The sequence below is a fragment of the Opisthorchis viverrini genome (assembly GCF_000715545.1).
Source record: "Opisthorchis viverrini unplaced genomic scaffold opera_v5_101, whole genome shotgun sequence".
Classification (NCBI taxonomy): domain Eukaryota; kingdom Metazoa; phylum Platyhelminthes; class Trematoda; order Opisthorchiida; family Opisthorchiidae; genus Opisthorchis; species Opisthorchis viverrini.
The window spans coordinates 1,056,812-1,074,203 of record NW_008751757.1 but is presented as its reverse complement, the minus strand read 5'-3'; the positions used below and the strand labels follow the sequence as shown (position 1 = coordinate 1,074,203).

The following is a 17,392-nucleotide window of genomic DNA, read 5'->3' as shown; positions in this document are numbered from 1 at the left end:
TGCGCTGGCTTGGCCACGTGCTCCGTATGCCGGTGAACTGACATCCTCGAAGGGTTCTTTTCGTACAACCACGTGAAGGGTGGAAGCGAGCCAGAGGCGGTCAAACAATGACTTGGCGGCGAAGTATAAAAGCCATTACCAGCAAACTGAGCTGCGCTGGTCATTGCCGTCTTCCTGGATGGGGACCCCGAGACCGGCCATTGTCAGACATAGCCCAGCCGCGCCCTCAATGGCCCTCATGCATCCAACCTATTGCCTTCATTGCATAGTTCCCTTCCCAATTCCCCCACTTGACAGTGTTGTATTGACGCACTAATTTATCAGCTCCCGCCTCTAATGCGCGACTACCTAACCCACCTTCCCAAATCATCGGTGAACGAAGCTGTAGCAGCTATAACCACAACGACAAGTACGCGGTTCTTACAGTTGACGATAATGATGATGATTATTTTCGCTTGAGTAGTTCTTTCCGACACACTGTGTGCGCCTACGAAATGCGAATATGTTGTGTTCACAGGTGCGTCCGTCGTCGTATCTCATGTGATCGGAATTTCGGACCCACATGGCCACGGTACTTGTGAAGGTCTGTGATGTTTCACCAGATAACATTGAATTCGGAATCTTAATCATTCGTCTTAATTGATACACACTGGTTTGTACGTGCTGCCTGCGAACCAGGTACACAGCCTGCTTGGTTCGTACAGTGTTCTTCCCTTGTGACAATCCTTCTCCCCGGAGTTGTCACTCCCTTAATAATCGCACTTAGAAATTCGGTAAGAGTTCGCAGTGTTCCATAGTTCTTCCCTCCATGCTCTACCAGTGACCAAATTTTGTACAACTCTCCCGCACAATGAGCATCATTTCCGCTTTCCTCTCATCACATCTAGTGATCACATCCGTTACGGACGTGCCAACAAGGCATCTCGTACAAACAATCGAACCATGAACGACCTTGAAACCTACTCGACTTTGTGGTGTATCCAACTGTGAACTAGCTCTTTACTCACCCAGGATCAACACTGAAACTGTGTGCAGCCGAACTACAGCCCAAACCAAGCACTGGTCAAGGGAGGGGGCTGGTGGCAATGTCATAACAGCAACTAAAGTGACTCACTCGCTTGGTTTTCGCTTGTTTTTCNATTAGTGATAACCTGCCCGCTTCGTATCTCATCTGATCGGAATTTCAGACCCACGAAATTTGTGAAAGTCTGTGAAAGTACTACTGTGATATTTCACCATACAGCATTGAGTTCAGAATCTTAATCATTTGTTTTAATTAATAAGGATTGGTTTGTACGTGCTGCCTGCGAACCAGGTACACAGCCTGCTTGGTTCGTACAGTGCTCTTCTCCTGTGACGACCCTTCCCCCCGAAGTTGTCACTCCCCTGATAATCGCACTCCCGGGGATTCGGTAAAAGTTTGCAGTGTTCATAGTTCTTCCCTCCATAACCAGACCAAATTTTGTACAACTCTCCCGCACAATGAGCATCATTTCCGCTTTCCTCTCATCACACCTAGTGATCACATCCGTTACGGACGTGTCTAGTGGCATCTTGTTCAAACAATGGAACGATGAACGACCTTAAAATCTGTCCAACTTTGAGGTGTATCCAACTGTGAACTAGCTCTTTACACACCCAGAATCAGCACTGAAACGGTGCACAGTTAACCTCCCGTTCAATCTAAACACTGGTCACGGGGCGAGGGCTGGTGGCAATGTCACAACAGCAAGTAAGGTGGCTCACTCGCTTGGTTTTCGCTTGTTTTTCTCCATCCTTCCTCATTTTATCTGGCGTGTGTGTTAGCGGCANCTTCCTCATTTTATCTGGCGTGTGTGTTATGGCAGCACAGACGGACATAAGAATTTCGAGGCAGACCCATGAGTTTTGAGGTCTGGTTAGATGCAACTGACAGGCTCGAACTGAGGTAATTCATACGCTCACGAATCCACGTTGCTACGCTCCAGTTGACGGGGTCAGAAGCGCAATTGTCAATTTTGACAGCTGCAAAAGGGTGATGACAGTCTTGTTTTTTGTCGGTATTCCATGTTAGGTCAGGCCGATGGAACAAAAATAAGGTCGTCGGTTGTCGGAACCCCCAGTGAAAGGCTTGGCTTCCCGAACAAAACCCCTAACTCTGCATGAAACGAAATTTTCTGAACTAAGGTGGCCAAAAAATTTCAGATAGAGTAAACAGAGCTTCTGCAGGTGGCACTGGCGGAGTCGAACCTGGGGTGCCCCAACCAAAATTGCTTTTATTCCGTAATGAAAGGCTGGATTCGGAACATTAAACAAACGCTGAAAGGACGAAGTGAACACCACTGATACGAAGCACTGGAAAGTGTTTGAAATCCGGACTTTGTAGCGAACAGTATGGGCGACTCAACCATGTAACTTCCATACTGCTATCAAATGTAACATAATCCAGAGTAGCTGTGACCACGAAGGAGCTTTCTACTGTTCTGTCTGATTAAGACCGATCTTTAATCATCACAATTGTCAGCTGTAAGAACCGCGTACTCGTCGTACAGTGGTTGTAGCTGCCGCAGTTTCGTTCACTGGTGATTTGGGGCGGAGGGGGGGGGGGTAGGTAGCTACGCATTGCAGGCGGGAGCTGACAAATTGGTGCATAAATCCAGCATGGTCAGTAGGCTGTCAAGTGGGGGATTGGGAAAGGAGCTATGCATTGAGGGCAATAGCTTGGATCAATGAGGGCGCGACTGGGCCATGTCTGACAATGTCTCTAAACATTGATGTGGACAACCGAGTTGTATGGTTTTCTTTCACTTTGGACAATATCCGCACTGATTGAGTGCTACCCAAGTCTGGTCGGAACATCCGATCCCAATTCTGAATTATGCTTACTAGTTCTTGAAGGAAGAAACGCTCACTGCAGATGTATTGATAAACCATGGGTTGTGCCTCAATTTCATATATTGGTGAAAGGAAGAAGGCCTTCGCCGCGGAGTTATTTATTAGAAAATGCCAACGGAACAGTTACAGGCTTTTGGACAGGGAAGCAAAACTCTCATTTGCATCTTATTTACAAAAAATGAACATCCACCCTCTCTTGAACGTGTCTTCCTGAACTTTCCTGGATATTCATCGGCTGTTGCTCAAATCCAAGCAAATGCTACAAAGCGACTCCAAAAATTCCGCAACAGAATTCACTTTTCAAGAGACGCAAAGCGAATTTACAAGAAGTAAACATACTACTCGCATGCCTCCCCATCAGTAGTATCAGCGTTACACTGGTAGACTGACTTCCTTTTCCTGCAAACAAACAGACGTTCGGATAAGTGGGTCACGTCATCAGCTGTCAGCGATAAGTAAAAGCCGAACTGGGTAAGCTCATCTGCACTGTTGATGACGATCTTTCTGAATACGAATTCCGAAATCGGACACCGGTGATTACGAACGTCATCATTATTGGCTGTAAAACATCAGTACTGCACATTTGCCATCGATTTTAGGGGAAATATAACTGTAGCCGCTTTCACTTCATGTTGTCATGTCTCGGCTTGTTCCCCACAAACGTTTTGCCAATTATGGCTTACAACGGAAAACGACACCTTCTTGGGCAGGCGTTGGTTTGCCATGCGCTGTACACGTCGTAGCCATCTTAAACTGACATGTTTAATCTGCTGTTTCTGGTTCTTCACTTCGTTTCGCGCCTGCTGTAGTGAGCCGATCCTTCCTATGCTACGAAGAGACCTTTGGCCAACACTCTGAAATGCCCAAGGTCCGCGGTTAGAGGAGACCAAATCTCACAATGAGATAGCAATGCCGCTCTTACAGTCGCCTTGTACACACGACCCTTTAGCTTCAGAAAAAGTTGTCTCTGGCATCACTGATGAAGCAATTTGGCGAACGCTGCATGCTCTTAAACCATGGTAACACACTTTTCAGCTGAAACTCTGCAAAGTGGGCATAGTGAATTGATGAGTACGATGAACTTGCGGGTGTTCCTTTCTCCTGTAACTTTTTTGTTGAAACAACACTATTCCCAAGGTTGATGAAAACTGTTCCACATTGTCCCACTACCAGTTTCATCCTTCTTGCGATCTTCAGGCGGGCGTAGTCCCCGAGTTTCTACCGACCTCATGTCGTACTTGCACACAAAAGATTACGAAAATGGGATCATATACTCGTTTGCTACTCAATAAGGTGCTGACGTGGGAATAACTTGATTCTCAGCTCAGCCTCCCGTTTATTAGCAAATTATAACCAAGAGACCAAGCTGGGATTCAACTGTGCCTCCCACCGTCCTAATTGGCGAGTGAGTGTGTACCGCAGTCACAAAGTCTTTAAGGCGACTTCGGTACATTTTTACAGATTATAGATTTTCTGCCTTCGCAAATAAATTAGTTGTTCTTTCATTAAATCACGTTCACCTTTTGTATTCTTGGATTGTTCCATTCGATCATTTCCATCAATTTTTTATCGAGTGTACGCACTTGTCCGTTTTCCTCTGGATTGGTTGATAGAGCGAACTGAATTCTGGTTAGATCTTTGAAGTTCGTCTCGAGATTCTTAGGAATCCTGAGGGGATTTGAGTCAGTTATGCAACCACCAGGCGCTTTGAACCCCGTTCAAATTTCCCTCGAAGAGCCATGACTAATAACCAGAATTCAATGGGTTTGGATCGATCGCATGGTCTTCCATTATCTTATAAATACTCACTGTGCGATACTACTGTTCAGTGTTTCCTTCCTTGAACTGCCAACAGAACAGCGACTTTCGGTGAGTCTCAAGTGCAGTTAAGACCAGACTGCTTGCCCCTTGCTGCCCCCCGGTAGAATGGGAACGTGCCATTCGTTTTGTAGCCACCACAGACGTGTAAACTAAACTTAGTATGTGTTATATCAGCTTCTGTCGTAGATTGTTTGTTTACTCTACTCGCTAATTGTAAGTAGTCGCGGGATTACAATTCGTCCAGCAGGATCCAAGCGTCTGACTCGGAAACCCCGACATGCTGGTCAGCCGATCAACAAAAGTGAGACAATTACTGGTCGGTGTTTGGGGGAAACCAGTCGCATTACTGAAGCTTGTTGCGCTTGTTCAGAAGGGGTAACTCACACAACACACCGCGTGATCCCCACTGCGCCTGGTTGGAGACGCTGCAAAATATGGCTGCTAATCGATATCAATGGCGTTCTGGTTCTTTCCGGAGGTGGAAGCATCTCCAAATGATTAGAGCACTATGTCACCTCCTAATCCACCTTTGTTCTTTTCTTCTCCATGAGGCTTTCAAATTGATGATGGTTGTACGGCAGTGAAGCATCAGTGTTGAACACTGATGTCATGCTGCCCATGACGATGATGCCAAACGTGGCAGATGTTTGGAGTTCAACCCCCGTCACAGCCAAGAATGTGCACTGCTACCCAGCTCTGATAAGTGTGAACCTTCACGCTTCGGTGTCGAGCAGCCAGAACACTCGCGTTAGGAGAGGACGAAAACTGTTCAACGGAGGATGATGTGAATCCCGAAGTAGGGAGCGAAATTTGGTGACCACATATTCGATTGCGCTTCCCTCATTCTTGACTGAAGTGTCTCCAGTGGGCTTTGAAGTTGTCTTTGTGTCCAGTCTGGCATAGTACGCAATTCCGGTCTGCAGCGACACGTTTGTGAGTATGCCAGAAACTGCCTTAGGTGTAAGTCAGTCGGAGAACTCCGAGCACCCATTAAAGGATGAACAGACGCGGGTAGTCCTAAACCCTCAGGACTAGGAACCTTCACTCACGATATAAGAAGTTGGTGGCTGGGTTGGTAGACACGTGTCCAGGTTCAACTGACTTAGCACCGATGAAGGGAGGCAAGTCCTCCGAGAAGACAAAAGTAAACGTCTCATATGCAAATAGTTTTTTCACACTGAACATTCTCACGCGTCTTTTTGACAGTTCATGTGTATCCATTGACTATTATACTACTGTGGACGAACATTGCAAACAGTTCTACAAGTTCCGTAATAAACTTCACCTTGCATTAGACACTGGGCGGTGCTTCGACCACAGACTACTCGCATGCCTCATCAGTAGTATCCACAGTGGTAGAGAAAACCAACCTTGCACTCCATATGTTTTCGACATAAACTTTGGAAGTAATTCAATGTATTGGCGCTGTTGCTTGCATTATCTGACGGCGACTGCCAGAGCATGTCTTTACATTATAACTGAAAAAGATTTTTCAATTTTGTACTTTGGCGAAACCTCTCGAACAGTAAACGGTTCGGGTAGTATGTAGCTCTGAACACTGTTCACCCCACCAGGCTCACTGGCTGCTATTGATGGTGCTGTCGAACTGGATACAAATAGCAGTTTGTCAGGTAGCACATCAAGCCGATCTACCGTTTTACATTCCTTGGAAACCTTGATTAGATTCGAAAACTAATATAATGGCGAAAAAATCCACCAACACGGTTAATAAACAATCTCAAAAGATTCAGTAATGTCAACATGATACGTCATTTCATCTGAGCAAACAGTTATGTTTTGAGTATTACGAACCAAAGCGCTTCCGCCAGGCTTTGGTGCAGTTTCCTTGGTACTAACTTCATGATTTGTAAAACATTTCATGAGTGACCAGTTGTGGTACAAGGTCACAACAGGAAACTGTCGTGCACTATTTGACCTAGGCACAATTGAATAAACTCCGATTCCGGAAAGAGTCGCTATGTTCCGTTCCATCCATAAAAGTACAAAGGAATAGTGCAAATGTCTTGTTCTAACTTTAGTCAATGTAGCAAAACTTGGCTGTCCTCATAACCGTTCACAAACCGCCTCTGTTTTCTTCTTAATAGTGGGTCGTTTTGCTTTACCGCTATTGCGCATGTGTATGTAGTCGAATGGTGCGTTTTCGTGCAAAGGATTCGATTGACTGTCATAAGGACAGATGACCTCATAATGGGCGGACAGATTCTACACTTGTGTGGACGAACCACGTGACCCACAGAAGCGTTTAAATATTTCGATTAATTTCGGTCACACTCATCACACATCAACACACTCTTACCCGTAAGCTATATGAGTTTGGGCGGAAATTTCGAATCGGTCCACGCCTGACAAACGGTTGGAATGCTAGTTTACTCCGCGCACATTTCACAGTTCACTTTCTTGTCTACCCCTTCTTTTCGCGTCGTCGGAAAACACCAACCTAACCGTAATAAAGACGTCTTTAGTCCTGAATTCCCTGGCCTTTCAGAAGGCCTATGTTCAGCGTCCGTCCTATTAGAGCGGAAGACTTCTCGCAAGTCCATGAATTCACCTTGAGACTTCTGCGTCACCACGTCGGAGAGTGTGAGAAAAGTGATCTGGAGCCGCAGGACTTGAGTGACCTTTTCAAGGATGGATTCATCGAAGGATTGCTACTCACGTTCTCGGCCAGTAGCGATCAAGAGCTACAGCCAATCGGATTCATGATATTTCATTCAGACATCTCTCCGATGCACGGTGGTCGAGGAGTCTACTTGGATCAATTTTATATTGAACCGGAATTTCGCAGACACGGTCTGGGTCGCTTGATGATGTCCGCACTTTGTGAGAAAGTTATTGCTTCCAATGGACAGTACGTCAAATTGGTTTACCAAGATGGACTTGGTCTGGAATGTGTCTATGGGAAGATGGGCTTCGTGAACTATTCAAAAGAGCATTCGGAACTTCACTTTTTCGAAGTCTACGGAAAGCCGAAACTCGAGGAATTACTCAACCACACCGGAGATGTAAATGGATGTAACAGAGTTGATGGTCCAAACCGGTCGTTCTTTCCCGGTGGCCAGTCTTCCAGGCTGGCACTATTAGTTCTTCCATTTTCCCAAACGCCACCAAACAGTCAAAACGGTTTCCCTGCTTGGTCAAACATTAGTCCTGAAACGGAATCTTTGCTGATTCAATCAGATAGATCACCACCGTGCTCAAGAATGGTGTTGGTGACGGAATCATGCCCGGACTATACAAAAGCATTTTCTAACTCGAGGATGATTTCTCGTCCAAACTTGAGTCAGAGACTGTGCATGTTTATCGAACAATGTTCGGTTTGCAGCTGGCTCGGTCCAATGGTTACCTTCTCAGATTTTGTCGGTGATACGAGCATCTTAGAGCCCAATGTGTTCACCGATCGAGTACGTGCCTGGATTCAAATGTGTCCGCGACTGTCTGGAGCTGTGTGGGAGGTCCCGACAAAACAGCTGATTACTTCGTCGGACACGGTGCCATCTTGTCCTGCGGGCCAGTTTAAAGTGAACAACCAGTGTAATACTCTGTTAACAACGCTACTCGATGTGCTGCGTGTACCAGATGATACAAGTCAAGAAGGATGGAATATCGCTTATCTCGATAAAACTGGTATGATCCGATTAATTGAATCAACGAAGAGAAAATTTAGAGAACCGTGTACATGCGTTGAAAAGGTATGATGAACGACGTTCCCTTTTTCTTTCAATAATGAAGTATTATTTTGTTAACCTAAACTTCACTCTACTTTGCCGTGAACTTTTAATCCTCGAATGTTTAATTCGGAATTTTTTATTTGTTCTTCTATTACGATAAATGTCTAATTTTTGTTGCTAGACTATCTGGCTCCAATTCTTATTGAAATTGGAATTGTTTAAAACAGATACGTTCAACTGCGACTTTTCAGGATATGCGAATGCTCAGGTTTCCGCAACTTTTCCTCGTTGATTACGTCATTCAATTGGAAATGGACTGGCTGACCGTGCTCCCCACCACAAGTGAAATAAAACGCAGTCTCAGTGAGGCTTTGTCATTAGAGCTCAGAAGCTCTTCTAGCGACGAGTCCAGATATTTGTAAGCAAGCATACTGTTTCAGTTTGAATTAGTTGCCAAGCGCTGCGAACTTTAGAAGTTTGTTAGCTTTCCTCTACCCGTATGACTTGTTTTTCGCTTCAAATTAACTACCTCGATTAGTGAAAACTTCGTTTACTCCATGAATAGGCTTTCTTCAGACTAAATATTGGTAAGAAATTAGTTGTAGATGGTCGCAGGACTTGTGGAAGTCACATTCACCCTCTCCTGGCGGAATCCCTCTGGTGAGTTCACACCACTTAGAGGTAGCACCAGACTCGAATTTCGATCTAATTAGAAATCATCGGCAGTGCATAATCTTGACCATGCCGGGGTTTGAACTCTGTACATCTGAAATGTTAGGTGAGCCTACTACCACTACTCGCCAGTGCACGCTGGACGCATCTGAAGTATCACGTGTGAACAGGTAATGCTGTATGAACCTGGGCAATGTGATAGAGAGATAGAGAGATCGATCAGCTGCAACACCCTTCCGGTGTCTAGCTGCCATGCTACCCGAAGGAAGCACAAGGACTGGGATACTGCCAGGTTGCCCGAGCCTAGACAGGAGAAGTCGAGAGGCAGAGGTCGGGTTCGAACCACGAACCTTTCGATCAGTAACTTGGAGCTCTAACTCTTGAACCGTCCCGCCATTGAGCAACGTGATTGACTAGCCAAAGGCTTCGATCCCCTACCCACCATCATGGTTGTGTCGACTGACTGACCCAGCCGTCAGGACTTCCCAGTCAGTTAGAGACACTGAAGCTTGAAGACCGTTGGACAATCCCTGATTAGATGCATGTGGACTCACCAGAATAAGTGCACTTGGGACAGGAGAAGGACTGTTCAAACAAGAGTAACGTACATGAGGAATGATCAGAAAATTCGACGATCGATCTGTCAGTTGCATTAGCAGTAGTCATGTGTTTTAACACCATAACCTGCTCTTGTGTTCCTCAAGAAAGGAACCGATAGAAGACGAACAAAACTATTCCGATGAACCAGATGACTTGGATTAGGGTATTTCTACATTTTATTATTCATAGCCATTACTTAGAGGGTTTCTGAGAGTGTAGAATACGGGATGATTTGATACATATCAACTTCTCAAATTCGGGATTTAGCACTGTTCACCAGGTTACTGGCTTTCCTTCTTCATCTGAAGAACATACCTTATCCATCACACGCTGCTGGGTGCATCGTTCCTTGAAAGATGATGAAATCTGGCAAAGGTAGTCTAAAACCTCAGACTCGACTAAAGGAATAACAACAGTGGACAAAGTTTGTCTTCCTTTCCAATTTTTTCGGAGTAGCTGAACAATTCTTGAGCGAATTCCGGCAGACACTTGCCGGTGACGTGAGACTCGAAGAGAAAAAAGCTTTCCATTTTGTATCAGCCTACTTATAACTTGCTGTACATACGTCGACAATCGAGTAGTAGTTTTCTTTATGAAAACCATACATGTTATTTGAGAGTGTTGTTACTAGTCAAGATTGATTTTAGACTACTTCATTGTTGTGGGTGGAAATTCTAATGAGGGTGATTTGAAAACCAGATTAAAGCAAGCAAAGAATCACAAACGAAACAAGTCATGTTATTCGAGCAACTGAATAAATTAACTTCCAAGCAGCAACCGATACGCTCACAGTTGCATTATGCCCATATCTGAAAGCCCTCATGAGTTTTCGTGGCCTTCTACCACTACCAGATGAACTAACGCCAATCGACCGATTATTTTCCATAAAAATATTCAAACTCACTAATTTCTTATCTCGATACTGTAGAACTAACTGTACAAAAGCTTGTATCTTTCGATTTTCAAAACGTACAGCTCAAGGAACCATGACGGTCGCCAGTGTAGAACAATTTTGTGATATGCTTATTCTATCTTACTTTAGTTGCTTTTGGGGGTAGTTAGGAGGCCGGTATCCGGAAGTTAGGCATTTGGGGCAACTATCTTGAGGACGGTTGTTTTTGGAGTGTTCTGATATCAAAAAAGGTTGATAATTTCTTTGTACTTTTTTGGAGAACATTTCTCAGTCACTTTGAAGCAATCTGGCGATCCAGGTACGTGTTAAAAGTGTTCCGCCTGGACTGTGGAACGGAATAATCAAGAATAATCGATTGAGGGGAGAATAAGGTCACCAGCCCAACGGGAAAAAGTGAGGAAGGGATGACAGTTTGAAAATCAGACAGTCTCAAAAATTGAGGTTGGGAAGGATAGAATTTTCAGTTGCATAATCTGGCAGACAATATGATAGGAAGTACTGAGTTTGATTGGAGTCAAGATGTTCATACTGTTCCCCAGTGCATAGTTGTACAGTACCACAGAAATTTTCCCTCATTGCAGGCCAACGGTTGACCCATATTGTTGAAATCGTAGGCAGCTGTTCCTCTACTTTGCCGGCAGTAACCCATAATCCGGGGATTCTATAAGCACGAAGTCCACCGGAGTGTGGGGTTGAACGGGCGCCTTTCAGAATTCCTTTTACGTGTGGGTTTGTGAATACCTCGATGAGATAGACCGACTCAAGTACAATGCCGTTGACTGTTGAATCAAGTATTTGTTTGTTCCGCAAGATCTGAAGGAATGGGAGAGACCTCAATAGTCATACTTTCATACCCGAAGAAAAAAGCTCACTAAATTGCGCAAAATGATGGAGTGTAAAACGAGGTTGGCTGTTTTTGTATACAGTGCTCTTGTGAAACAGATCACATCTGTTTTTGAGGCGTATTCGTGTATAGAATTCTCTATCGCCCGACTACCGCTTTGACTTATGTGGTTTCACAGTTCACTTAAAGCACAATGGTGCCCTCCATAGAGGGCAAGAAAGTTTGAGAACCACTAGCTGAGTCTATTACTGCTGGAACGTCCTGTACCGTTTGATAGTTGCGTTCAACTAGTGATATTGTTAGGCGGAATTCCACACAGATCCCGCTTTACCGCTCGCAGTCAGGTGCTGTCACGGCCGAGAAGCCCATCCCATGCAAGATTGGCCAAAAGGTCGGGACGCTTGCCGGTCCGGCATCAAGACGAGATCTGATTGGTCGAAAGTCTTGACCCAACAGTTAATTATTACCCAGAATGGGCCGAATGTCGGGTGCCAGTAGCGCATCCTAAATGCGTCAGAAATTCCAGAAAGTTATAACCGCCTACGCTATATATACGAAGCGCTGCACAACTGTTCTTGACTTCGTTTTGGGCGTTAATAGACCTTGTGCACCTTTGGTGGTTGTTTTGACGTGAACGCTAGCTTGGGAGGCTCAGACCGAGAACTAAGCTGAGGAGAATACCGTTGCTACAGATTCTATATAATGTGAGTAAATATGTATATAATGTAATGTAATGAGACAGCCAAAGTTCGGGTAACTAGCAGCAGAATCAAATATAAACTATCGATCCTATCCTTAGCATAAAACGGTTGTATAAATGCACTCGTGACTTCAGCCCCAAAATACGGCGTTCACTCTTTCAGACGTATGCTCTTCTTGTAGGCCCACTATGTGGAATTAGCTGAGAATTTGCCACCTGTTAGGAATGTGCTGTTGAACGTAAATCGCGTTAGTTTTGTCCATACATAAAAAGCACACTATCAGGAAGGTCAGCTTCCTGAAAGCAACTACTGAATGCCCGAAATCTACCGGGACTCTCAGCTCCGCTAGATGTTGACCAAACAGACAACACCCCCTCGATGTGCAGCGCATCACAGCCTTGTATCACGCCAAGACAGCGTGAATCAGCGTTGATCAAGGTCAGACAACGCCCCCGCAATATGCAACACGTCACAGCCTCATACCAAAGCCAGACCGTGTGCGTCAGCATTGGACTAAGTTCAGACAGTGTCCTTCCAATAAATAGCTTGAGACCGTTGTACTTCTCGCACTCGCAGGCACTCACGCTCTCGCACTCGCTTGCTCGGAATATAGCGGTTGTGTTCCCTTCTGTGAGTCTTTTTCGGCAACTAGGTGCTGGAGCGGGTCAGCAGCAGATACCTCAGATTGACGAATCAGCAGATATAACACACACGCATGCCCAGTCCTTGTATCAGGAGAAAGGGACAGCGGATCCTGGATCGAGCATTATCGAGGAGCTTTGCGGTAGCACCAAAATAATGCGGGTTGCCACAGCTCCTCAGGATGTCTGTGTTGCGAATAACCACACACTTTTCGTGAAACTTCGAGAAGTTTTTCCCCATAGAGCACAAGCGGGGTGGTTACATTCCCTGAAGTGATGTTTAGGGAAATCCAAGTAGTCTCACCACCTTTGTCCTTATTTTAACCACGCAAATCCAACCAAAGCGAAACGACCCTAATCCATCCTGTGACACACTACTAACAAAAATGGTGATCGCTCAGTCGCGACACTCTTCCAGAGTTCATCTTCTATGTCACCCGAAGGAACCCTGAGTACTGTCATGTTGACTAAACCTAGATGATGTCAGATGGTGAATTCTAACCTCGGATCTTCTGGTCATTAGGTTCTTGCCTAATGGACACCTCACCTTGGCTATTATTCTCCTTTCTTCAACCGCGCCAGGAACGCGGGAAAGCACCCAGTTGCTGACTGACCACAAGTCGCGTACAACCGTTGCCGAAATGTGAGGAATCATGGGAAGGTCAGAGTGCACTTGTTCCATGTCACTCGCAAAATCACTCAGAAATCGTTCCGTGAAGCGGTACCAGGTTGAAAATGTGAAACTTTCCCCATTGCCTTCACACTTGCGGATTTCCTGGAATATTTCTGACTGAATGCACTTCAGTTGTGGATAGAAGAGTCCGCGATACTGACTGGACACCGGATTCTCCCCCAAGGTCGTTACAGGGAATAATGTGTTACACGTCACTTCAAGGGACCTGAAAAATACAGGAAAAGCTGGTGATATAGAGTAAAAACGAGCTAAAAAGCCTTATGGTTCACTATGCCACTGGAGTAGTGTTGAACAAAATGTATGAGACAATGCCGTGCGAAAAAGAACTCAGAAAGTACAGTCACGTGGAAGGTGACGTAAATGGTTGCAGCCAGAGGGTAATCAGACAACCTGGCTCTCAATCTAACGTTGAGCTAACGATTCATCTCGCCGTTTAGAAAGTCAAGCAATGAAACAAAGCCGGTGACTCGAAACTTACTACTGAGTTTAACGGCACCTTAGCAACAGATATCGCGAACAGCCTTGGAGCCGATTGGTCCTTTCTCAAAACAAAGTCGCAGCAGAGGATCGCTGAATAAAATTTAGCTCCTAACTATTCTGCATCAGCAGACAGCTTATTTATCGTACTCTCCGGTGCAGATCACTAATGGCTTGCACCTTCAGTTCACAACAGTCACAGAGCATTCGTTGAACCGGGGGGAATTCAATAAATGCGTAATCCCATTGACAATTCTACTCTTCCATAGACCACTCACAACGAAAGCTTCCAATCATCTTTCGTCAGGACTTTCCATCTTTGTATAAGCCCATCGTTTCGCTCCATTCCATGAAGTACCATTTACTCGACAGTCATAGTGAACAACCGTGAATGATGCGTCAATTCTCTGTAACACGACTTGTGAGGCATCGGACAATGCATCGATGGATTTTCAACTGTTGAACGGTCCGGTGAGAAGGGCTCAAAAACTTAAAGCAAGAAGCACACTGGTTACTCGTTTAGGTCCCCTCACATTGCATTGGACAACTTCAGGCTTAACATGCCCCTTCCTGTTGCTACTCTGTAGTAACTGTATTTTCCTCAGCTGAGTTTTCGGTCTGAGCCTCACAAGGTGGGATTTACGTCAAAACAACCACCAAAGGTGCGCAAGGTCTATTAATGCGCAAAACGAAGTCAAGAACAGTTGTACAGCGCGTCGTATATATAGCGTAGGCGATTATTACTTTCTGGAATTTCTGATGCGTTCTGGATGCGACATGGGCAACCGGTATTTGGCCAATACTGGGTCATGATTGGCTGCTGGGTCCAAATTCTCGACCAATCAGATCTCGTCTTGATACCGGACCGGCAAGCGTACCGAATTCTTGGCCAGTCTCGTGCGGGCTAGGGTTATCGGACGTAGCAGCGCCTGAAGAAGTGCGGTATAGCGGGATCCGCGTGGATTCCTGCCTAACATACTCCTCCCTTCTCACCTGATGTATACATCATTCACCTATATACGGTTGTTCATTGTTGAGCATTCATATACCACACTGGAAGCCTAAAAACTGGTGTCACAAATATCAGTGAGGCCTGGATACCAACAAGTGATGGTTCAGTTCAGATTGCTGGATAAACTCTTAAGATGCTGATCCCCCACTGCCACAAAAGGTGAATATGACTGACATTAGGGCCTGTGTAGCCGATCGACGTATTCCAGTTACTATTAGAAACAGTAGCTCTGCGTCGATGAAACAGGAAACGGATAAAACATGGCAAAATCAAGACCCTCTAAAGACAAATGGCTAGTAAGTGTTTATACGGCCAGTCTACAGACAGTTCATCGAATGCAAACGCAAATACACAGACAAACATGTTATGTGTCACACGTCGTAACTCCCTGGGGGTCCAACTCAAAACTATTTGGAATTATGTTGATTTCTTTATCCAACAATATTCCCCGTAGTCTTTCTCTCTACCCCGACAGTATGGTTATTCGTCGCTAAAAATGAGACTGGATTCGACTGTTGTAACTGCCTTATAAAAGAGGAATCGTCACTCTAAACACTGACTAAATGGCTACAAGTACAGAGGACATATCTTAGTTACGGTCACCAGCGTAACGGTGGATACTACTGATGTGGGAGACATGCGAGTAGTATGTGCACTCGTAAATCCGCTTCGCCTCTCTTGAAAAGTGGGATCCATTATGGAATTTATGGAATCGCTTTGTAGCATTTGCTTGCATTTGAGTAGTAGTCAATGAATATCCAGGAGAGTTCAGGAAGGCGTGTTCAAAGAGAGGATGGATATTTAGTTTTTGCAAACAAGATGTATATGAGAGTTTTGCCTCCCTGTCCAATAGTCTGTAACTGCTCAGTTGCTGTAAACAACTCCGCGTCGAAGACCTTCTTCCTTTCACCAGTAATCTGAGAAACCAGTTATAACTAACGACCGAGTGATTCTTAATCCTTTTTTTAGCCGGAACCAAAAAATTGATTGGACTGCTAGGTTTGACAGGAAAATAACCTTTCGTAGCAACTTTTACAGAAACAGACTAAATCGGCAACTATATTTCACGATTTTATTTCTGGCGGATGTTTTTTCCGACCCGGTTTTGCGACTATGGGTAAAAATTTTCCAGTGTACTGCTTTCCTGTACATCAAAGATGGGGCGCGGTGGCAGAATTGGCGTTGGTGCTGAGGACAGGACGTAGATCTCACCTGAGTTTCGCATCGATGTCTTTCCAGCGATCCTGAATGCTTGCCGACCGACCTCCTGGATGAAGTCCACGGGCTTGCTTATGCTGAAGCCGACGAAATAAATCGCTGTAATCAATAAAAAAATCAATGTTTGCAAAAACAGTATCCTCGAAGGAACGTTGATAAACATCAAACTGGTAGTTTCATTCAATACTGACTTTCGGTGAGCTCCAGGTTTCTGAATAAAATAGCATTAAAATAGCTATCGTCAGACCATATCAGCAGTAAAGTGGAGAACCATAATCCGGTTCTTCCTGGTTTTTCCTTCATGCGGCTATCCTTTAAGGCTTCCTCTGTCAATTTTAAACTATACTTCCCTATGAGTAAGGTGGGTGTTGAATTTAGCCTAGACATGTGGAACCGTCCATTTCATGTATTGGAGAACATTCAGGATGACCAGTGTAAGCGGCATGCCACATCAGTACAATATATTGTACACTGACATACCAGTTGTAATCTAGCTTTTACTGTTCAAAGTCTGTGCGTCCCGTTTAGGCTGGTGAGATATGGCATAGCTGAGATATTGGGCTACCATCACAAAGGGCTACCAAGAGACGTTAAAAAAACGTCCAGCTGTCTAGGTCCTATACCAACGAAAAGATGCACGAGGGCTGGGATACCGCCGGGTTGCCAGAGCCTACATGGGGGCAGTCGAGACGCTGAGGGTTAGATCGAACCACGGACCTTTCAGTCCGTAAGCTAACGCCTTAATCACTGGGCTTGTAGCTACCCCCTCACCCATATACTTGACTGTTCAGCTCACAATCGCTCACTGGATCACGAGACTTGTCCTTTTTATACTCGCAAACACGTCACATTAAGCTAACTCATCGGACATCGATTGTCTGTACCGTCTAGTGAGCGTAGCAACTACTCATGTACTGTCACACTCACGTACACGCAAACAGACCTACATATAGGGAAACCAAACACAGTCAGCACACAGACTCGCGCGCGTGCAGGGAGCAGGAAGCCAACCTCTCCACAAGTCCACGGACAATGGCACTGCGGAGAAGAGCACGTTCCCGCCGTCCGGACTTTCACCAAGGTACTCTCACAGACAATGAGTTCCTCTTTTGAATTGCTCCCATTTTGCATTGTATTTATTTTTATACGTGTGGCATCTCACCATTGTCAACTATACTAAAAACCTCTATTAGTGCCTATTCCTTCTGATTTGTGTTATGGCCATCCCCAACAGTG

The 17,392-nt window shown here is 45.1% G+C and overlaps 4 protein-coding genes across 4 annotated transcripts in view; 3 read left to right on the top strand and 1 right to left on the bottom strand.

Moving 5' to 3' along the window:
• Window positions 1-581, top strand: part of T265_05412 (hypothetical protein) — a gene marked incomplete at both ends in the record, with an annotated part of 10,449 nt that extends 9,868 nt beyond the window's left edge. Inside the window, 2 exons of the mRNA XM_009170410.1 lie at window positions 79-296; window positions 325-581. Coding sequence (XP_009168674.1) covers window positions 79-296; window positions 325-581 — 475 coding nt within the window. The remainder of the gene's footprint in view (window positions 1-78; window positions 297-324) is intronic.
• Window positions 582-2,982: 2,401 nt separating this feature from the next.
• On the top strand, window positions 2,983-9,230 carry T265_05411 (hypothetical protein; the record flags this gene model as incomplete). Its single annotated transcript, XM_009170409.1, has 3 exons — window positions 2,983-3,203; window positions 7,202-8,405; window positions 9,000-9,230. 3 exons carry the CDS (start codon window positions 2,983-2,985, stop codon window positions 9,228-9,230), a joined length of 1,656 nt encoding a protein of 551 aa, XP_009168673.1.
• A 574-nt stretch (window positions 9,231-9,804) lies between these two features.
• On the top strand, window positions 9,805-11,861 carry T265_05410 (hypothetical protein; the record flags this gene model as incomplete). The annotated part of the gene is made up of 2 exons (XM_009170408.1): window positions 9,805-9,819; window positions 11,691-11,861. The coding sequence occupies 2 exons, from the start codon at window positions 9,805-9,807 to the stop codon at window positions 11,859-11,861; spliced, it is 186 nt and encodes a 61-aa protein (XP_009168672.1).
• The window catches only part of T265_13767 (hypothetical protein), a gene marked incomplete at both ends in the record, with an annotated part of 15,718 nt that continues 9,157 nt past the window's right edge, over window positions 10,832-17,392 (bottom strand). Inside the window, 3 exons of the mRNA XM_009170424.1 lie at window positions 10,832-11,382; window positions 13,303-13,654; window positions 16,151-16,255. Of these exons, the coding sequence (XP_009168688.1) occupies window positions 10,999-11,382; window positions 13,303-13,654; window positions 16,151-16,255 (841 nt within the window). The remainder of the gene's footprint in view (window positions 11,383-13,302; window positions 13,655-16,150; window positions 16,256-17,392) is intronic.